This window comes from Mesoplodon mirus (assembly GCF_964341445.2).
Source record: "Mesoplodon mirus genome assembly, chromosome: 2".
In the NCBI taxonomy this organism is placed as follows: domain Eukaryota; kingdom Metazoa; phylum Chordata; class Mammalia; order Artiodactyla; family Ziphiidae; genus Mesoplodon; species Mesoplodon mirus.
Genome location: NC_138977.1, coordinates 31,971,212 through 31,994,706, shown reverse-complemented (window position 1 = coordinate 31,994,706; position 23,495 = coordinate 31,971,212). Strand labels below are relative to the sequence as shown.

General features: G+C 38.2%; 1 protein-coding gene across 2 annotated transcripts in view; it reads left to right on the top strand.

Moving 5' to 3' along the window:
• Window positions 1-18,704, top strand: part of TMEM144 (transmembrane protein 144) — a 46,945-nt gene extending 28,241 nt beyond the window's left edge. For both annotated transcript variants that reach the window (XM_082602361.1, XM_082602362.1), the window contains 6 exons: window positions 627-703; window positions 2,904-3,022; window positions 6,029-6,148; window positions 7,630-7,727; window positions 9,676-9,729; window positions 15,481-18,704. In XM_082602361.1, coding sequence (XP_082458487.1) covers window positions 627-703; window positions 2,904-3,022; window positions 6,029-6,148; window positions 7,630-7,727; window positions 9,676-9,729; window positions 15,481-15,564 — 552 coding nt within the window. In that variant the 3' untranslated portion in view covers window positions 15,565-18,704. The remainder of the gene's footprint in view (window positions 1-626; window positions 704-2,903; window positions 3,023-6,028; window positions 6,149-7,629; window positions 7,728-9,675; window positions 9,730-15,480) is intronic.
• Window positions 18,705-23,495: the final 4,791 nt, after the last annotated feature.

The following is a 23,495-nucleotide window of genomic DNA, read 5'->3' as shown; positions in this document are numbered from 1 at the left end:
CAAAGGAAAGCTTGATTTAGCACATAACGAAGAATTCAAATGTACAATAGTTTCTCATCTCTTATGAAAGCATTAGGAGTATGGCATCAAGGAAACTTCAGCTAAGAGACAAAGATGATTACATTCAATAGTAGAAATATTATGAATTTGCTCATAACTTTTCCTGACTTAGAATATTAGCTAATCTTAAAACAAGGCTGGAAATGTTTCGTTAGCTAATTTAGTTAAAGAATCTGGATTAAAATATGCCTATTGATCTTAAGTATTCCATAGTAGAAGAGTCTAAGTTCTAATTTCTTTACAAGTTATTAAAATTTGCAAATAGAATGCAAGCATTAATAAATTTTGTTAGCTTTGACAGCTGTATCAAAATAGCCATTTAATAAACTGTGAAAAACATTTAAACAGAGAAGTTGCCCACTGCCAGACCATTCTGAGTGAAAGAGAAACAGAATCAGAAACATTTGAGTCTAGAGATGCCCACAGAATCAGTATACAGGGTGACATGGTCATATTTTAAAGTGTGTTTGAGAGAGAAGAGAAAAACGCTGAAAATCTTCTTGTCACCAGTGTGGTTATCCATTGAATGCTGTTTTCCTTTTGATTTTTGCCAATGTTTTCAATAGGTGATTAACAAAACTCCAGATCCCGATCCTGATTATTCCTGGGTGGATAAACTTTCTACAGTGCAAAACCGCTTAGTGTAAGAAGAGGTTCTCTTATTCTGTTTTATATTTGGTTAAAGCAAGAGTGAAGTAATATTCATCTGAGTTCAAGACGAAAATGGTAACACAAGCTTTGACCTCCTAGCTCCATGGTAGAGAGACTTTCTGGTCGCTTGCTGAATTTTAAGGTACAGAGGGCCTTGGTCCCAGTGCTCCAAGGAATTCCTAAGCCACTGCAGTGTCTCTAGCCAATAAGTAGCTGACAAAAGCAATCTCATTTTACAGGACTTTCATGCCTAAAGTAAAAGTAAAGTTACAAAAAAAAAAAGAAAAAAAAGAAAAGAAAAGTAAAACTATCAGCCACAGAGTATAATGGCCAGTATGCTCCCAGCCATCCCAATTGAATTAGGTCCACGTCTCCATTACATCACCTAGGTTGCTCTCCACTGGAAATACCTCCACTCGTGTGTCAGATAGTTTTATAATCCCAAGATATTTATTGTCAAATATAGTAGAATATTTTGTGTCAGTGTAGGTCCTAGTGCCCACCCCCAATTCTTTGTATCAAGACCAGGAGAGTTAGGCTCAATGACAGCCCTTATATTTTAGGGTTTTGGGGGCTGGCAAAGAAATATGAGAAAGTTTATGCTTTATGTATGAAAATTTTGTATATTTTATATAAGAAATATGGATATGTAATAGTATGTAGTTTGCATTTTTCAGTTGAGAGCTGTTTTAGACTTTCTGTAGTGACACCTAAAGAATAGAAGGCATGTCCTCTGTTAGTATATACAATGACCTCACAGTGGGAAAGAGGCAGTACTAGGCACATAATAGATGCTCAATAAATATTTGAATAAGTGGAATGAATGAAAGAATGAACTAACCCACACACTTTGGAAGAAATAAATATGTTGCTATTTTTGCTTTGGAATAAAATAGATCTATCAAACAAAATATTTTTCACAAAGCATTGCCTTTGTTAAGGGAATATTTGTTAAGAAGAATGTTTTCAGTTGTCTCATTGGCCAGCCTAGTCTATTAGTCTGGTCTGCATTTGGGACCCTCCTCCAGGACCAGGTGGTCTAGGCCTCCCCAAGATGCAGGGGTTTCCATCATGAACAGAGCTCACTGGCCATGTGAGTGCCTACAGTCTCATATTCCTTAAAACACCACTAAAATAGACTTCTTTTTTTGGGGGGCCGCACCCCGTGGCATGTGGGATCTTAGTTCCCCAACCAGGGATCGAACCCATGCCCCCTGTAGTGGAAGCATGGAGTCTTAACCATCAGGGAAGTCCCTAAGCATTTGTTTTCAAGCTTGGAAAGGTATGGTTTTTGCCTAAAACTCTTTCCTGTTTCATGCCATTGTCCTTTGTATTAAGCCAAAGGGATTGTTCCAAAATATTAATCACCTCCCCACCAAAACCATTGGAAACGCTTGCTTCATGCAGATATGGCCCAAGTCTGAGGGATCAACGTGACCCTAGTGCTTAAGGCAAAACATTTTCTTCTTACAGAAAGTAATGTTTTACCTGAAATATTCAAATTATTTTGTTAGGGAATTCCCTGGCAGTCCAGGGTTAGGACTTGGCACTTTCACTGCAGGGGGCCTGGGTTCAATCCCTGGTCTGGGAACTACGATCCCACAGGTCGTAGGCATGGCAAAAAAAAAAAAAAAGGTTTCTTAAATTATGTTATTAACTCAGCACTTCCCCTTGACCATGCCTAAGACATAGGCAAGTCTGGGATCTCAGTAGCTGTTTTGAACAAACGTGTGTTTGGTCCTTGGTCTATTCTAGTCATTATTATTATCTGTGCTATCATCACAGAGGGTTTACAAAAGAAGCATCGGGCACGGTGTCAGTCTACAAATACTGCATAATTTAATGAGAGAGCCAGGTTTATTTATGTCACCTGTAGAATATGATGGCAATATTCTCACCTACGTAATGACAATTTATCATGATAATCCATTGCAGCATCTGTAAATCATGTCCTTCCACCATTAGATGGTGGAGGACTGAAGCTGCATCACAGTAAGGTGGCATCAGGTACCTTGACCCTGCAGGGCACTCCTGGGGCTTTTGCTTGTCACCCCACTTGAGATAGATGGGTGAGTGCTACATAATGCCTTGTGATTTCCATTTTGAAGCATGCTTTTGATATGATTGCATGTGTGCGTTTGGCAGAAACATTGCTTTGGGCCCAGATGCATAGTGATTTATTTGTTTTTAAGGGGCTGCAGCCTCGCGGTAATATCTGGAATACTCTATGGATCTACATTTGTGCCCATCATTTACATCAAGGACCACAGCAAGAGAAATGATAGTATATATGCAGGGGCAAGTCAGAACGGTGAGAGGAAGAAGTTATTTTACTTTATAAATAAACTCAATACCCATGTTTCTAGTTAAGAGTATGAAAAGAATGGGACTGTGGTAGATATTGGTACATAGATTTGTCGATGAAAATTCAGTTAACAGTCAAGTTAAGAAGCGAAAAAAGGGAATTTTAACTGAGCCAAACTGAGGATTATAACCCAGGAGACAGACTCTCAGAAAGCTCTGAGAACCCTTCCGCCTGTTAAAAGGCAAACACATTGTCACATACTTTTTCGAGACAAAGGATCGTACATCAAAATGACATACTGATATTTTACATAAAGTTCACCAAGGATACATAGTCCAGGTAAGAAGCTACAAAGGAGCAGCAGGTCACCACGACCTGCCACAGAGCTGGGAAAGAACACTCTTCTTTTAAGAAGTTATTATACATTGGTAGCATCAGAAGCAAAAAAGAAATTGATCGTTACGGTCAAGCAAGCACTCCCATTTTGAGAAGCTCCAGTTAAAGGGTAATGCAGATGCACACCTCACATTAGAGAAGAAGGAAGCCCAGACAGACACAGAGAGAATTTGATGTTTAGATTTTCTCGTCGCGCCTTAAAATAAAATTTCATTTCATCAGATTTGATCTTACGTTGTCATTGTAAGTGGTGAGTTAGAAGGGCACGGGAAACTAAAAAAATAAATAAATAAAGGACTGTTTGAATATTTTCATGTGATCTTTAACATACAAATAGAATCAATTTTAGTCAGGATTCATTTCAGCTACTTGGATCTTAACACATGGTTTCTGGCTTTACTGCAAGATTTGGAGATTATTTTCCAGTTTGATGATCTCTAGGAAAATATGTATTCTTCTCCTCTTTAAAAAAATAACAAAAAACAAAAAACTGAAGTGTAGCACATAGTACTTTAAAATCAAATAAAGGTCAAAATATGGCCTGCTTAGTATATTATTTTTTGAGCACAGAGTAACGCATTGAAAGGCCCAATGTAATGCTTCCAAATTATCTCAGTTTCTAGCTCTAGAATTAATCTCTCAAGACGTCACTTCCACATAGTGTGCAACAGCCTTCTGCAGGCTCCGAAGGAGGTGAGAGTATCTAATTCAGGATCCTGTGATTATACTGAAACGTGGCTTACACCCACAAAACAATAAAAGAATGATATCGTGGTTAAGACAGTTCTACATCCATGGCACAGAAAATGAATGTCATCTGTGATCCGATAAGGGAGACTTCTGGAGGCCAAGTCATGAGGGAAAGATTGATGGAGAAGCCGGTTTTTGAACTCTAAATGAGCAGATAGACTTTGAGTGACTACCATGGTCTGTTTCTTCCTTTTTATATTCAGCCCCACGAACAGTACTCAAACTTTTATTAATTTCTGACTTTTTAAAAAGATTTTATACAAACACCTTTTGTATTTTTATTCTTTTCATTTTAAAGGATAAAAACTAATAAAAATAGAATAGCATAGGATAAATTAAGAGAGAAGGAAAAAAGAGTGACAAAAGAAAAGAGCCATGAAAGAGTCGAAAAACTGTGCTACACTTGTACACTTGCTAGTGATGAGTCATAATTTGGCTCTAAGATTTCTTACAGCCACAAAGGAAATCAGATCAGTCCCAGAATTCAGCAAACACAAAATTAAAACAACTAATTGTTCAGGAGTACAGTTGTTCTTGGTACTGGGGCATAATAAACAATGTCCTCAACAATCTCTTCCCGTAAATAGTACAATCAGTTCTTAGGGACAAGAACTTATGACAACTCAAATGTCATCTGATAGAGATACACTTTATTTCAATTGATTCAAAAATAATTCAAGGGGGCATATTTTTTTAATGTCACTTATTTAACAATCACATAAATGGTATATGCTCTGTGCTGGGCACTGTTCTAGTTACGGTAATAACTCAAGTGATCCTCCTAGCAACCTTACTGGTTGGATACCATTATAATTCCAGTTTTACAATTGAGAAAATTAAAACAGAGAGAGAGTAGGTAACTTACTCAAGTCTCCAAATTAGCAAGTGGTGGATTGATGAGTCCCACCAGGTTGTCAGTGTTTTAATCGCTAGATTATGCTGCCTTTTCTGGTGGTCTTTGGGTGGATGTGCTGTGATATGGCTCAGAAGAAGGATTTAAGACTTTAGAAGAAGAGACAAACCCTTTGACTTTCAAGATTTTCTGGCTAAACAGGGCCACTCATCTTTCTCCAAATTTAGTTGAGAGAAACATTGAGTCCAGTGTGACCTTCCCAGCCAAGAACCTGCATTACACCCATCTGTTTGGCCAAAGGACCCTCTGCTTTAAATAGTCAGTGGAGTTGGGTTTCTCAGATATTGGGCCACCATCTGTGTTATTAACACCCCCGTGTAATTAGGTTTATAGAAAACAAATAAAATCCTCTTTGGAATAACTTCCTGAATATCCTTCTGTATAGCTGCCTGGGTAGCTGCCATCTGCAACCTGGAAGCTTGTCTCCAGATTGATCAATACACCATATAAAATTAGCACTTCTAAAATTTTTTTACACACCATCCCCCAACTACAGTCTACTTGGAGATTTGCTACAATGGCTATAGCCATCAGTAAAATTAGGTCTGATACCTGTTCTTAAAAAAGGAGATATGTTCTTTGTTATAAAGCAGAAACTAACACACCATTGTAAAGCAATTATACTCCAATAAAGATGTTAAAAACAATTTTTTTTAATTTAAAAAAAGGAGATATTAATATTATATTCACATAATGTTTGTTGTTTCTTATTTAGCTTTCCAAGATAATCATAAAAACCAGTCTTTTAGATTTGATTATAGTAACTAACTTCTTACTATTTTAAATATGTTAATTAAAATTCTATATAAATAACATGTAGATGATAAAATAGAATTAATGCTTCCTTTACATTTAAGGTTGATTTGAGTGAGTTTGTTTTATTCTTAGAACTCCAGATGTATTTGAAATGACTAAACTGATATGCTTGAGAGTTTTCTAACCTGTATTTCCAGATTTAGACTACGTTTTTGCACACTTCAGTGGCATCTTCCTTGCAAGTACAGTCTACTTTCTGGCCTACTGTATAGCCATGAAAAATAATCCTAAACTATATCCCAAAGCAGTCTTGCCAGGTAAGAATATTAATGACAGAAACTCTTCTTACTCTCTGAAAGTATCATGCCCTATTCATTTAGCTTGAATAATCATCTTCTGGAAACCAAGCCGTTCTCTGTGTGTGTCCGTTTTTGTGTGTCTGTGTGCATATGTGTTCATTCCCTCAGTGACTTTGGCCCAGTTCACCACCAAATATGAAGGATTTAAAAACCATGAAACTGGGTTTGAAATGCCAAGTCATTATTACAGAACCTAGAACTTGAACAATGAATCTAAGATTATTTCCTCTGCTGAAACATCTTGTGTACTGAGGATCAGACTTTAGTATTTCTTCTTCACCAACTAAGGATGTATATTAAAAGTCAGAGTCCTGGGGCTCTCTCTATATTTTTATTTATCCATCTATCTATCTATCTATCTATTTATTTATGGCTGTGTTGGGACTTTGATGCTGCCCTCGGGCTCTCTCTGTTTGCAGTGATTGGGGGCTACTCTTAGTTGAGGTGCATGGGCTTCTCATTTTGGTGGCTTCTCTTGTTGCAGAGCACAGGTTCTAGGCACGTGGGCTTCAGTAGTTGTGGTGCACAGGCTTAGTTGCTCCACAGCATGTGGGATCTTTCTGGACCGGGGATCAAACCCATGTGCCCTGCATTGGCAGGTGAATTCTTAACTACTGCACCACCAGGGAAGACCAGTATATATTTTTAAAGTGTCAACAAATGCAAATCTCCAGTCACTTGGGAAAATAAACATTTTCTCCAAAAATTTAGGGGAAATTATTTTAAATTTTTAAAAAGTTATGTTAAATGCACATGCTTTTGGATTTAATCAGTTAGGCACTGGTAAAAAAATTGTATATATAATGAAAAGTTATAATTTCTCACTTATTTAAGAGTTTGCTATAATTCGATATGGAATATAGATCCACAAGTAAAATTTTTTAAAGAACAAAATAAAGCATATGTCCGAGATTTACTTTGAGTGCCTGATTCATTTAAGCCAAAGAGTACTACTGTACCACTATACCGTTTTAGAAAATGGTAGAATATTTACTGAATGCCTAGCTAAAGTATCAAAAATTTTAGCTGATATTTTTATTCAAATTCTAGGAGTCTTTTTCCCCTTAGCTAAGCATCATTCTGAATTTCACAGATTTTTATGGTCATGGTTTAGAGTAAATGGTGTTTGCAGAATATGTTCAGACCCAGTGTCTTCCCGGGTCCCCCTCCATTACCCAATCTTTACCTCAACTACTATTTTGGGTACTTGATTTCATGCCAGTAAGGTAAAAGGTGATCTTTATACCCACAGCAGTCAAGAAAAGAGAAATCATTTGGTTTCCAAAATGGTCCTAAAACATGGCTAAAAAACCCATATTGGCCATCAGTGTTGATAGGAGTGTGTTGATCTGAGAACTTTAACATTCCCGCTCTACCTGGAGTGTGGATTTTTCAGGAGGGGAGGTGGTTGGTAAACGTGTGGTGTGTGTGTGTTTCAGGATTCCTGTCTGGAATACTCTGGGCCATTGCTACCTGCTGTTGGTTCATAGCGAACCACTCCCTCAGTGCTGTGGTCAGTTTTCCAATCATCACTGCTGTAAGTAGCTGAACTGCTTTTGAAAATTTTTGTTTTTCAAATGTAAATCTAATTTTTCTCAAGCGTTCTTAGTGAATCACTGAAGCCTGTCATGGAGCTTAATTTTTAAGGAGTATAATTAGTATAACAGATTCATGTAGATAAACTGATACCCTCTAATCTCATGTCCTTGATCTCTAAGGGAATATTGCTAACCTCATTTTAGCAGGTTTGTTCATCTTTGATACCCTTGCAGTTTTTGTTTGGTCGGTTTACCTAATTTCATTTGGGATATATTGTAATTTGCTATTGATAACAATATTCATCTCTATATAACAGTTTATAGATGTAAAAAATGCTTTTGTGTGTAATATCACACTTGAGTCTCATGACAGCCTTGTGAGACAGAAAGTATTTCAGCCCCCATTCATAGGGCTCGTCAATATTTTCAGGAAGGCTTTCAGAACGTGCTGAAGCAAAGTATTGTCTCTGGATGGTGCCATTTACCACGCATTCGTAATGCAGTTTGCTTCATCTAATTTTTTTAGGTGCCAATCATGTAGCGCATAGGTAACAGAAAAGCAAAAATGTTTCTTTTGACATAGGCAGGACAGATATTGTCAAGCTTGTCCCCATTTTGAAGATGAGAAAATTGAGGCAATAGCTGACAGAGTCGTCTGAAAGAACATGGCTACGTGGACATCTCAGGGCTTCTCAGGAGAGAGTTTCTTGTATGCAGGGCTACATTTTGCCTTTAGTATAGAATCCTAGAATGTTTCAGGTTCCTTATGGTACTAGGACCGAGACACACACACACACACACACACACGAATTAATTGCTTTAACGTTGAGCTCTTATTTCTACTCTAGTATCTTAGATTGTTAAGTTGTTTACCTGCCTCCCTGCCTCCCTGCTTCCTAAATCATCATCACAAACAAAATTTGCCTAAAACATTTTAGCAGCACACCTGTGCAAGCCTACAAAACTGATATTTTTAAACACATTGCCTGGTCTAAAATACAATTGCATAAAAGTTTGAAACATCCTTAAATTTTCATTTAAATTCTGGGTTTCAAACAGCATATCTTGACAGTTCTGTGTTCATAAAACCGTTGGCTTTATTTTTTATTTGAATTTAGTGGTACACTAAAGTGAACTATTTTAATAGGTTAGGTTTTTATTAGTTTAAAGGGCCCACATTTTGACATTCTTAATTTCTATTGAGGGAAAATGTTATCAAAATTGAGCAAGTTATAAGGAATTCTTTTTTTTTTTTTTTTTGCGGTACACGGGCCTCTCACTGTTGTGGCCTCTTCTGTTCGGAGCACAGGCTCCGGATGCACAGGCTCAGTGGCCATGGCTCACGGGCCCAGCCGCTCCGCGGCATGTGGGATCTTCCTGGACCGGGGCACGAACCCGGGTCCCCTGCATCGGCAGGCGGACTGTCAACCACTGCGCCACCAGGGAAGCCCTATGCACATTATTTTTCAGGTCCAAAAGAACATACTGAAATTTCTTTAGTTATGATATTATCTAATGCCAAAGGAAGTTATAAGTTTATTCATACACTTTTTCCTTTTAAGCCCATTTCTAGAACCCTAAGGAAGTAGTTCACTAGAAAAAATAAACTATTTGATTATTAAAATATTTTATTATAAATCACATTAAAGAAACACATTGTATGGCATAAAATATTATAGCATCATCAAAATAATAAAAATGAAAACCATAGAGGTAAAAAAAAGGAAAAAAGTCTTCATTTTTTCACCTAACGCTACTTAGTTTAACTCAATGGTGAGCTCAGATTGAGATTATGAATAGTTTGTCCTGACAATATTGTTATATTGTTTTTACAATAGAAGTTTATTTGAGGAAAGTGTCAGGTCAGCTCTCCACCTTACTGTATTTGTGTAGAGTACAGTCACAGAAAAATAACCAATTTAAATAAAGTTCTTATTTTTATTTAAGGGTCCAGGATTTATAGCTGCAATGTGGGGTGTCTTCATGTTTAAGGAAATACAGGTATGTACACGAAAGGTGTAGGTCCAGTTGAGAAGGGTATTTAATACTATGTGTTATTTTCTGAAAATTGCATGCAACACGAATGAATTTGACAGGTCAGATGCTGAAAGTGCTATTATCTCTAACTAGGAAAGAAAATATTAACGATATGACAATTATTATGAACATGTTTTTCTCCACCCCAACTTCAGGGAAAAATGCTTTAGTTGACTTTATTTTCCTGTAAGAGATTTTGGTTAAATAATCCAATAAAATATGATAGAGAGGAAATTTTATCTAGTGTAAAATATGGTAGATAAACAAGATGAAAGATTTTTTATCCCAAAGATTAAAATATCCCTGAGGCAAATGGAATTTGGGAATAGAGTTTCTGTTAGCTCTCATGCCTCCCAAGGTCCTCCATATCCAACTACCAACTTTACAGGAAAACAGTGTGGTAACAGGTGACGACCACCTCTTCCCTCTCGAGTGTAAATGGTGCTGACTTTTTTTTTTATTAATTTATTTGGCTGTGTTGGGTCTTTGCTGCTGTGCACAGGCTTTCTCTAGTTGTGGCAAGCGGGGGCTACTCTTCGTTGTGGTGCGTGGGCTTCTCATTGTGGTGGCTTCTCTTGCTGTGGAGCACAGGCTCTAGGTGCACAGGCTTCAGTAGTTGTGGCACAGGGGCTCAGTAGTTGTGGCACACGGGCTTAGTTGCTCCATGGAATGTGGGATCTTCCCGGACCAGGGCTTGAACCCATGTCCCCTGAGTTGGCAGGCGGATTCCTAACCACTGCACCAGCAGGGAAGCCCCCAATGGTGTGGACTTAAAATTGCATTCATCAAATAGTTCTAGGATGTGTGTGTGTATTCTCATTAAAAATTGTTTTAGGATTTTTCCCCTTTACCTTTATTTGTGGAAAAAGTCTTCAGTTGAGCAATCTATGTGAATAGTATTTTTGTTGTTGTTGTTGTTGAGGCCCCTCCCGCTGTTGTGAGGCCTCTCACTGTTGAGGCCCCTCCCGCTGCGGAGCACAGGTTCCAGACGTGCAGGCTCAATGGCCATGGCTCACGGGCCCAGCCGCTCTGCGGCATGTGGGATTTTCACCGGCTGGGACACGAGCACGCGTCCCCTGCATCGGCAGGTGGACTCTCAACCACTGCACCACCAGGGAAGCCCAATATTTTGTAATAGTTTTTACTAAAAAAATATATAAACTAGAGACACTGTCAAGGCATCATAGATATAATAACTTTTGTCTTAATAAGCAGCAAATAATTCCTATTTCTAAGAAGATCTGATGTTGCTAATCTCTGAGAGCCATAAATTGAACATGTCACTGGATAATTCTTAAAATGATTTTTCAGCTTTACATTTAAAACATCATTTCATTCATTCCAAATGAAATGTTTTGACCTAGAAAGCCATAAGATGTTAATACAAGTAAGATTTTCAGATTGAAGAAGTAATAAATTTGTTTAGAAGATACTTGGATCACAATCTTAATTTTTGTGTTTTTAAATTTACAAGACAATTTAAAACATTTGTAGACCCATAAGTTACTTTTGTGCACATGTTTCTTACTTATTTTAGTTAGGGTTGCTTTCCACAGAAAGTAATTCTATGCCCAAGGCATGCTGTAAATCTCTTTGCAAATATTTCATCTGCCTCATGAAGGATAATGATTTCTATTTAAGCACTGAGTATTATCCAGCATAACACTCTGAAGCCTTAGAAAAGAACAAGTAAGTAACCATAGCTTATTTACAACTATAGATATAAATAGGCACAAACTAAGAATAGATTTATTATGAAACATTTAAAAATTATTTTAGTCGCTACCACAGTAATAATGATACTGAATTTAAAATCTTCTTCCCTAGATACAAGAACTCCTTTGAGAGAGAGAATCCCTAACCATTGGGCCTCATGTTAATTCTTCAGAGTCCTCTAAAAAACACTAAGCACATTCAAAGAAATGTTTTTTTAAGACACCTTTGAAAAAAACAGCTCAGACCAAATAGAGGAGGAACTTTTTAAAATGATAAAACATGACCAAGTAGGGTTTAATTCAGGAATGCAAGGATGGTTCATAATATGCAAGTTAATTAATGCAATTTATTATACTATTAGATAAACAGAAAGAAACTCTGTGACAATATATATTCAAAAGGCATTTACTAAAATTAAAAACCAGTTTTTAATTAAGAAAACAACCTCTTACAATAGTAGAAACCTCTTACAAATAGGAAGAAGCTTTAGTTGATACAAGATGTCTATCAAAAAACAATAGCAAATACGTAACTAAGGTGAAATGTAAGAGTTCTCTGTCAATTCTATCTCAATAGAACTGAAAAAATAAGAGTGCTCTGTAAGTTGGAAGTCATAGATTTTCCATCATTGCTATTATGCAGTATTTTCTGGAGATCCTAGCCAGTGTGATAAGATAAAATTAAGAAATAAGAGGACTAGATATAGGAGAGAAAATTGTCACTTGCATATAACATTCTCTTCTTTAAAAATTTAAGAGTATCAGCTGAAAATCTTGAGACCCAATAAGATCATTTACTAAGGCACTGAAATATAGGATAAATATTAAATCAATAGCTTTCCAATATGCCACCAAGAACCAATTAAAAAGAGGAAAATAAATGCTATTAATACCTACAAAAATTATAAAAATAAAAGAAAATAATTAACAAGAAATGTGCTGGATTTATAAAATCTTTTCCTTTACTGCAGAAATTTACTACAAAACATAAAAAACTATCAGAACAAATAGGAGACTCAGATATCCCTGATGGAACAGCTCACTGTGGTTTAGGCAGCACCTCCAATTACATTCAGTGTAATTCAGATAAAATCCCAGTGTGTTTGATCTGCAGATTTGAGAATGGGTGCAAAAGTTTGGCCAAGTATGTAAGTAAAAATAGAGAGAGGGCAAAGCTGAAAGCACAGCGAGTTTTGCTGACCTTTTAACTCTAGTTTAAAAAGCCTTACAAATCTGTCTACAAACAGAACTTAAGGTGTGTCCAGCGTACTTATTCAGTGCAGATACTGAGTTGCCTCTTGACAGCAACTTTAAAGGAAAGTTTTAAATACTTCCCATGCCAACGAGTTTAACAAAGAGTTATCAACTAGACAGTGATGCCAAAATCCTATCTGAATTTTTAAAATTATTTTTCTTATAAAGAAGATAAAACCTAGAGGAAAACAAAACCAAAACGTTTATCTTTATGACTCATAGGTCCTATCAGCTATGTCTTGAAGCAGTCCTCAAAGACACATATTTAAAAGTCTACAACCTGGAGCAATAAGGATTTAATCAGAGATCCAAACACTTTTTGTGTGAAAAATTTTAACGATTTTATTTCATTTTAATGACATCAGGGCTCTGATTTGTCTGCTTTGCCCTTGAGACATTCTTTTATATCTGATATCTGTTCTTCTTTGGGAAGTTTGTTTTAGAATCTTATATTTAGCTATTTTAAACTAGACAGACATTATATTTTTAGCAACACATTTTAGTCAGTGTGTCCACAGTAATCCCAATGCAGGGGATTGTTACCACAGCAATTTACAGGTCCGTAGCAACACCCAGATAAAGAATGAGATGATTTGTCATTTTAGTAGCTGTCTCAGAAATCCAAGTTAAACACTTTTTTTGCTTGGGAAGGAATGTTAGCATGATCTTTCTAAGAGTCAACATTCACCTTTGACAAAGGAAAACTATTTTGCCCAAATATAATCAGTCTTTTTATCTAGGACACTAGGCAGTTTGGACAGATTCTTAACCTTAAAAGGGAAAAATTTTTATCCCTTAAGAACATTGTTCTTCTGTCTACATAGACAATAAAATAGAGAGTTTATGAAGCGTTCACATAAGTAGGTGGTAAACTGCTGATAAGTGAGGCCCCATATATTGTTTTCTCTTATTTCAGTGATTGCATCAATTGGCTAATTCACAAAGCACATTTGGAAATTGCCAAATGTATTGAGTGTATTGATGAGTGTATTGATTCTTTGAACAAATATTTATTGAGCGCCCACTCTGCACCAGTACTGGTATCTAGGCAAAGGCTGCAATCTTTAAGACTAAGAAAAAAATGTCAGGGACCCTTAACGCCTTCATGCAGGAGTGTGTGTGTGTGTGTGTGTGTGTGTGTGTGTGTGTGTGTGTGTGTAAATAGGCTGCCCTGTGCCTGGCAAGGATTTGTGCTGTCTTTCACTTGTAGAACCTGAATTAGAGTGACTTCTGGTAGGGCTGGTGCTGACAGTGAATCAGGTAATTCAACCAGCCCAACCCAACTTGCAAAGACCACTGTGGTCATCAAACAGACGCAAAATCACCCACTTTAACCCACCTGTTTTTTAAGATGAAAAAGAAGGGGATATACATTTTTGACTATATATTAATTGTCATTAATCTTTAAAAAAAGCTGGTAATAGTATCATATGATTTGACTACCAGGAGATCTCTGAGACCCTATATTACTTGCCTCCGAGTATTGGGTCTATATTTAAAGAGCTATGTAGACAGCCTGGCAATCATTCAGAAGGGAACATCCAGGACCGTGCGAGAGCTTGAAACCGTTCCATTTGAAAGATAGTCAAAGAAGCTAAAATATTGACCAGGGAAAAAGATTCTTCAGGGATAAAAGACACTTATTTTTCAATGTTTGAGGGTTTATCTTGTGGAAGAGAGATTAGAATTGATCTATCCGTACCCCTAGAGATGGAACTTATGAGAAATACAATATTTCTACTGCGCACAGGACAGTCTTTCTTTGTTAAGGTACAGATGGGCTGGCTGCGGTGGGAAGTGGTCCTCCATGCTTCCATCTTTAAGACAACATAGCTGGGCGAGTAAACTCCATCTCTGTTTTTCCCTTGCCCTTTAGACTGGTCTCTGTCTCTCCATCTGCACTGCATCGTTTCTGCCCAGGAGGACTGCGATCACCTTCTCATTGGTTCCCTTGCATCCATTCTGGTCCCCTCCAATCTGTTCACCGTCTGCAAAAGCGTGGGCTTTACAAAATGCAAATCCCATCTTTTTGCCACACCCAGCTCTGCCTATTTCTCCGATGTTTTCCCACTGCTTGGAAAAATAAAACCAAAAGTAGAGCATGGCCTCTAAGAGGCCTGTGTGCTCAGGCCCATAGCTTCCAACCTCAGCGAGCTCCACCTAACTCACTGCTGTAGCCTCTTGAACCTTTTTTTAATCCTCTCGGACCTTCTTTTAATCCCTGGCGAGTACCATGTTTCTCTTGCAGCAGAGCTCTGCACACACACTCCTTCCACCCAGGATCTCTACCTGCTACCCTCCTTCCCTGCTCAGTTCATTGATGCTTAGAAGCTCAACTCAACCTCAAACCTCCCACCTTAAGATTCCTTGGTAACACACAAACAGCCTTGAGTGTTTGCTTGTTAGCCTCTCTCTGTCTTTTAACATGCCTTTCTGTAATGATTTTATTCATTCCTGTCTCCCATATTATGTGAGTAGCTGAATAGGGTCACGTTTTTGTTCACCATTTTAACCTCAGCAAGTGTGGATGCATAGTGGGATCGCACATGTGTTTACTGAATAGTTAAATGATGCAGGATCTGTGGGGTTTCCAGAGAGTCAGGAAGATCAGGCAGAGGGGTAGCAAAAAAATATACAGGAGGTAAACCAGATGGTTGGTAAGGTCCACAGCAACGTTGAGAGTCTGTGCTTTTTGCATATTTGGTTCAGATTTTCTTAATGACAGTTATTCATTTTTATTACTTAGGGTCGACAAAACTACCTGCTGATGATACTTGCATTTTGCATCATCTTGGCTGGAGCCTTATGCACAGCTTTTTCTAAAATCTAACAACCATGAGGCCAGCAGATGGCAGCAGTGCTTGAGAACACGTCTCTCCTGGACACAGAGACTGTGCTGAGAGCAGGGTTCATGTTCATACAGCAAATGGATCTCCATCCAACCCGGATTAGGGTAAATGATTTTTTTTTCCCCACAAATGTGAGAATGAAGGAAAACACTTTCAGTTGAGCATAAAAATGAGGAATTCTTCTAATGAACTATTTATGAAGCATTACATCTAAGGATGCTGCTTTAATGACAATATGTATTTACTGGTACATAATCTAGAAAACAGTGTGGATTTCGTATACAAAGAACTTGGTACATGTCCATATTTCCAACATATGAACCTCATTAGTGAAGAGAGGCATAAAAAATGTTTGGAGGGGAGGAGTGGGAAGAAGACATAGTGGAATTAGAATCCAAAGATATCTGGGGCCTTTGCAAGAAAAAGTAAATGTCAGAGCTGGTAACAGAATGTGAAAAGGGCCGTTTCATTATTTTTAGCCCAGACTTATTTTAACCTCAAATTAATGTTACCCAGTTCTCCATCACTCAGCTGACTTAGCTCAAAGTGCCTTTTGATTATCTCCAGATAAAAATCCATCCTCAGAGAACAAAAACTTCCACCATTGAGAATATGTGTGTAACACATATACATACATAAACAAGTACACACATGAATACACATGCATATATGTATGTACTACTCCAAATTGGGGGGAGATTCTAGAATTGGTGAAGTGAGATTCTAGCTTATCGGAGTGAGAATTTTAAGGGACCAACACACTCCTTTAGATGTACAATTTAATTTTTTTTCCTGAAATACATTTTTCTAAAATCCCTCTTGTAACAGGTGGTTTTCTTCCTGTTTTAACTGGCTGTTTCCACTAGGTAAAAGAAAATCACAGAAAATGATAGTGTTCTTTAAGAAAACTGAAATGGAACTGCTAGTACAGTGTTTGTCACCATGGTTCCCAAACTCTCAAAATAGTCGAATTTAAAAACCTGGAAGAGGGCTTCCCTGGTGGCGCAGTGGTTGAGAGTCCGCCTGACGATGTAGAGGACACGGGTTCGTGTCCTGGTCTGCGAAGATCCCACATGCCGCGGAGCGGCTGGGCCCGTGAGCCATGGCCGCGGAGCCTGCGCGTCCGGAGCCTGTGCTCCGCAACGGGAGAGGCCACGACAGTGAGAGGCCCGCGTACCGAAAACAAAAAACAAAAAACAAAAAAAAACCCTGGAAGAGTGCTGTGTCAATTTCACCCACTCCCTCTCCTAGAAGCACTTTACTTTGCCGCTAGGACAGGCAGAAAGTGTGTGACTCCCTAGCTAATCTGTATGGGTTCAAATCCCGCCTCTGCTTCATCTTAATTGTGTGACTTTGGGTAAAGGTCCTGCACCCCTTGTATCAGATTCCCCATCTGTAAACTGGAGATAATTGTAACATCCATCTCACAGGGTTAATGGGACGTTCAAATTAGTGAAAATCTGTAAAATATTTTCGTGAGTGTCTGGCGCTTGGCAAATATAGAATTCTTTTTTTTAAATTCACTTCTGGCCGCAATGGGTCTTCGTTGCTGCACGGGTTTTTCTCTAGTTGCGGCAAGCGGGGGCTACTATTCACTGCGGTGCACAGGCTTCTTATTGCGGTGGCTTCTCTTGTTGCGGAGCACAGGCTCTAGGCACGCGGGCTCAGTAGCTGTGGCTCGCGAGCTCTAGAGCGCAGGCTCAGTAGTTGTGGTGCACGGGCTTAGTTGCTCCATGGCATGTGGGATCTTCCCGGGCCAGGGCTCGAACCCATGTCCCCTGCACTGGCAGGTGGATTCCTAACCACTGCGCCATGAGGGAAGTCCCTCTAATTCTTAGCTATTATAATATGTCTTGTTTGAGAAAGAAAGCCTGTGTCTGTAGATTGGAGAATACTTTGTAAGAGCTACTCCTCTCAACACCATCCACACTCAAACAACTCCTTATGCCTTTCTATGAGCTCAAATTAAAAGTGATACTGGAGTCCCTGTTTAATTGTTGAAGTGTGAATATAAATAAATATTTGATTGTAACATCTTCCAAAAATTCATTTTAATTTTAACCTAAAATATTGATATCTTTGAATCAACTGACACGATATGAAGCTATTTTTCTTGTTTAAATATATTTTAAAATTTGATATTAATGGCATTGAATTATTCTTTAGCTGAGGTTGCCAGTTTGTATGCAAAATTTTAAATGTGAAGTAAATCAATTGCAGAGGAAAAATGAAAAAAAATCTTATTACCACTCTACAGTTTCTGCTACCAGATAGAGCCTATAATGTTAGTACAGTAGTGTGGGAGAGAACAAGCTTTTTCAAAATGCTTACCAAACAAACAACTTTTTATGTAGAGGTTAGTCTAAATGGGCAATTTCCAAATCTCCACTCCCTTCGCTTACCTTAGGAAGTTAATGCCCATGGTTCTTAAAGTTTGGGAGTTTTCTTTTTCCTTGTCTAGTATGGTAAGATTCTTGTGTATGCATTAATTTTGGCTTGGCTTTCTGTCTCTGTGTTCAGAAGGCAGTACCTTAGGAGAGCATAGCCCCCAATGAAGCTGGCATCCAGATTATGGTAATTTTCTACTATCAGAAGAAAAATGCCTGATTACCAAAAATCCCTAATGAGTTTTAAAGAATTAATAGTACAGACTTTCCCCTGAGCTACCAAACCTCCTTTTAGTCCTGTTATACTGATTTATTTGTACTTATAGAGTTGCTACCTACTAGCCTTGTATGTATCAATATTGGGAGAGCTTCTGAAAAACACATTGAGTAAAAAAGGTGAGTTGTAGAGATGTGTGCATGGTATGATACCATTTAACTAAATTTTAAAAAATCAAAGTAATATGTACATTTTCTGTGAATTCATATTTATGCAACATAGTAGAAAAACATATGTACCAAACTCATATAGTGAGAATAAAATGGTGACACTAGGTCAAGGTGACCTTGAGCATTACCTGTAATACTCTAATTTTTATGGCAATAAATTCATCTATGTGTTCTTTAATATGTGTTAAAGAATCAATGGCAGAAAATCTCAGAAGCATATGTCTAAAATGTTAAAGTAATTCAAACTAGGAACTGTTTAAAATATCAAAGCAAGAATGAACACACACACACACAAACAAACTAAAAAGACAAAGATCAAGACAAAGCTGGGAAATTTTCCAGTGTGGGAGTCCCACCTCCTAAAGGTGGAAGCCAGAAACTCGCTTTCCTAGCCTCCCTGTGGTAGGATCTAAGGGTTTTTCTGACCATGGAGCCTCCAAGCCCAATTCCATGGTCCTGCTGGAGATTCTGTGAGCTAACTAATAGAGTTGTTGCAGAAATTTGGCCTCATTAAACAACAACAAAAAAAACCTCACAAATACCTTGTAGTCTATTTTAATCAACTTTAAGAGGTATAATTTGCATCCAATAAAATTCTCCCATTTTAAGTGAACAGTGCTATGAGCTTCAGCAAATATATTCTCATGGAACCACCACTACACCCTAGATACAGAACATTTCCAGCAACCCACAAAGTTCCCTTCTGCCTCTTTGTAGCTTACTGGTGATCTGTTTTCTGTCATTCTAGATTACTTTTGCCTATTCTAAGATTTCATATAAATGGGATCATATACAATGTACCCTTCATATCTGATTTCTTTCATCTTCTAGCCATTTTCAAACAATTTTTACTGATCTAAAACAATTTTAATGCATTCTCAATTATCCTCCCTAGTGGAAGAAAGCATATGTGTGTATTCAAAATAACAACTAAAGCAAAAATGATTAACATTTGGAATTGTTATATTTAAGTGTGTGATGTGTCATGTTCCAGAAAGTCACCATTTTAAATTAATAGTGTGGTTAAGAAGAATTCTTAGCTACCCTTTGAGTCCATCCCCACCCTATAATGTTCTCTTTTGAGGGGCTGTAAGATATTAAACTGCTTAAACTAGATGACCTCCATTTTCTACATGTTGAAAAAAAACGCCTGTTCTTGGGTTTCTTACAATGACCTAATGGATTATAATCTCTGGGGCTGGGAAGTATGAATTTGCACTTTTTACAAGTACTCTTGGTGATTCTTACCACACTTGTGCTCTAAATTTTTTCTATTTGTGACTTATACCTTGCTATCTAAAAAATTTCAAAGTACTAGGTTATTACAAAATAATAAAGAATATTGTCTTCCACTCCTAGAGGAAAGAGAGAAGATATAAAAGAATAGGTATCCACTTAATTTTATGAAGATTTTTAGGAGAAAAAAATGAAATGTTTGAAACCATCCGGTTTAAGTGGAATTTTTGGCAAAAAATAACAGTAATAATGACTGAGCATCATATTCTCTTTTTTGGCTCAAACCACTTAACTTCCACACATTGAATCATCTCTGCCTGGTGGCCAAGTCTATTTTCACTTCAGATTATGCAAATTGATTCTTCCTCCAGTATAAAATCTCTAACACAATTCATGTTGACAAGATCCCATGAAAACAAACAAACCACTGTTTGGTGATACTACCATGTGGAGATTTTTACGATGTGCCTGAGACTCTAGTAAAAACATGTTTATTATAAACACACAAAAGAACATGCAATTCTTAGGAGGTTTTCCTCTGGATCATACCTGATCTGACATTAATTCAAATTTCACTCACTTATATTAAAGTCAAATTAAGCTCTATAGAAGTAAACATGTGGAAGCATGTAAAAAAGCATGGTTCAGCCTTTTAAAAAATTTGTGCACAGTCTGAAAAAGGAAACTCAATAGATTTTCTCCATGTGTGTAACGCATCTGTCAGCTGAAACCTGACACAGAGCTGTTGAAATACAAAGGAGTAGGGTAAGTTGTCATTTACTTGACTGGTCACAGCATTATGAGCTTGGTGGTCAGTTCATTCACAATAAATTTTTTAAATACATACAATGTTTTAGTAAGTGATAAAATTCCATAAATTTTGATGGAGAAAAACATGGTAAGACTATGTTCGAAATAGTGTTTCTATTTGGTTCAAAATATGATATAGGAAGAGAAAGAAGCTTTGGGGAAACTTTGAGGTTTACTTTTATTGAGGCAATTTGTGACATTTGCTGGGTGATAGGCCATGGGTAAGAGAAGGTCGGTTTGTGTGGACTGAACTGATACTGCTTCACAGCAGCTCCTAACAATGTCTGCTGTATGAGGAACGGAAGCCAGCAAAGAACAAGGGGGAGTTGCCCTTGTCTGATCTTGCAGACAGCTCTCCACTGGTTTTCAGTGTATAAGCATCTACAGAGAAGCTTCTTCATCTGTCTTACAGCCCCAGTGAAGAGTGGACACCCACTAATGACCCCACTGACATGCTGGGGAAAGGCACCCAAGAACAACTCTTTTGAGGACTTCCCTGGTGGTCCATTGGTTAAGACTGTGCAAGGGGGAAGGGGAGGGTGGGATGGATTGGGAGATTGGGATTGACATATATGCACTACTATGTATAAAATAGATAACTAATGAGAACCTACTGTAGAGCACAGGGAACTGTACTCTGTACTCTGTGGCGACCCAAACGGGAAGGAAATCTAAATAAGAGGGGATATATGTATACGTATAACTGATTCACTTTGCTGTACGGCAGAAACTGACACAGCAGTGTAAAGCAACTTCCCCCCCCCCAAAAAAAAAAAGACTCCATGCTTCCAGTGCAATCCCTGGTCGGGGAACTAAGACCTCACTGGAGGTCTAAAGCCCCACACCTGAGTACTCACCCCAAAGGGATTAGCATCTGAAATGCGACTGAAAGCAAATAGGAACAGCACATTGTAATGAAAAGCAGGTTCAGAGGAAACTTTACATTTTTGCTAGTAACAGGAAATATGTCATACTTTGAAGACTAGAGAGAAAATCACTGGATGGTGTTAGGGCCCCTACATACTACCATCAGTGAAACTGTGGGCAGATCATTTGATTCCTCTGCATTTCATATTTTTGCTTTTAAAGAAATATCTTTTATTGTGCAAGTAGTAAAGTTCAAGTTTGAGAAATTTAAAATTGTCAATCAGAAAAATTATCTGACCACCAAGAGCACTAGGTATGATTGCTGGGTTAAGAGACTATATAGCCTGATATACCGTGATAATAATGTACATGTCTGTGTTCCTAAAATATTCATTTTAATATGCCTGATAAATATGCATGGTAAAATTATTTAAGGCATTAAATAATTCATTGTCTACTTTTTGTTTTGTTTTGTTTTTTTGCATATGCGGGCCTCTCACTGTTGTGGCCTCTCCCATTGTGGAGCACAGGCTCCGGATGAGCAGGCTCAGCGGCCATGGCTCACGGGCCCAGCTGCTCCGCCGCATGTGGGATCCTCCCAGACCGGGGCACGAACCCGCGTCCCCTGCATTGGCAGGCAGACTCTCAACCACTGCGCCACCAGGGAAGCCCTCATTGTCTACTTTTTAAGATTAAGTAGTGTAACAGATCGAGGAAAATATTCTTTCTTATTATTTCTGCATAAGTTGTAACATATGTAAATACCTAAATCCCAAGTATATAAGTAGTATTATCCAATACAATTTACTACTTACAGTTTAGAAAAGTGTAGAATTGGGACCTCTCCAAAAAAGAGCCATTCAACCTTAATAACTAGGGAAATGTAGTCAGGTGAGTTAGTGAAAATGGGATATTCATACAAAGTGAGGCACTTGGTTGCTCTACCTTTAGTTATTTTGACGTATGCTGAATAACCATTCACTTAATTCATCTGTAGAAATACATTTTCATATTTGACCACCAGGAGGCAGTATAGGCTTAGTTGTGATAGTCTATGTTAAAACGTGTAAACTTTATTTTTTTAAGTTTGGGCTTCCTCACTCTTCCCCGTCCCCACCCCTGCCCTGCACGTCTCTTCGGAAATGACTATAATTCGCCATCAATGGATTTTTTTGTTTGTTTTTGTTTTTGTGTGTGTGTGTGTTGGTTTTTTTGTTTGTTTTTTTGTTTGTTTTTTTTTTTTTGCAGTACACAGGCCTCTCACTGTTGTGGCCTCTCCCGTTGCGGAGCACAGGCTCCGGGCGCGCAGGCTCAGCGGCCATGGCTCACGGGCCCAGCCGCTCCGCGGCATGTGGGATCCTCCCGGACCGGGGCGCGAACCCGTGTCCCCTGCATCGGCAGGCGGACTCTCAACCACTGCGCCACCAGGGAAGCCCCATCAATGGATTTTAAAAATCTGAACTAGGAAAGAAAACTACTGCCTGCCTTATGTCTTACATGTATCAGTCGAATCCTCAGTGTGACGTCTGCTTTTAATTCTGTATGTTTTCACGCCTTTTCAGCTTTATTATTTGGACTTTATCATTTGGTTTCCTAGAAGTTGAACACATCACAAAATAAACCCATACCTAGAGTTGTTCAAACAGAAGAGTGTGTCGCCTTAGAATATTCAGGACCTAGAAGAATTCTCGCAGCCCGTGCTGCCAGCACTGTGAGTAATGCTGAACAAATACTGAGCTAGAAGTCTCGTAATTCTCTGAGCCAGTGACAGAACCGTCATTACTAAATCGTCAGGCCGAATTGCCTCAGGTTTCTCTAAGATGCTCTAATAATTCTTCAGCTTCATTAGGCATTTTAGGTCACAGAGACCTGGGACTATTTGCCCTGCTATTTTTGAAGAACTTTTTGCAACCAAGAGGCAGAAATGTTTTCCCAATAGGCTATTAAGAAATCCTACGCGGTATCTGGATGGATTCTAAATATGGATTCTTAAGGGTCTTCCCATCACTGGTAGACTGGCTTGTGGAAGGCGTGTTCTCAGTTCCTATTTCCTGGGTACAGAACGATGTCTTACTAAGGTGAATTGTTTGACGTAAATGCAGTAGCAAATGAGCCTGATGTCTGTTTCAGCTCTGAAGTGCCTGGTGGAAAATTACCGTGAAACA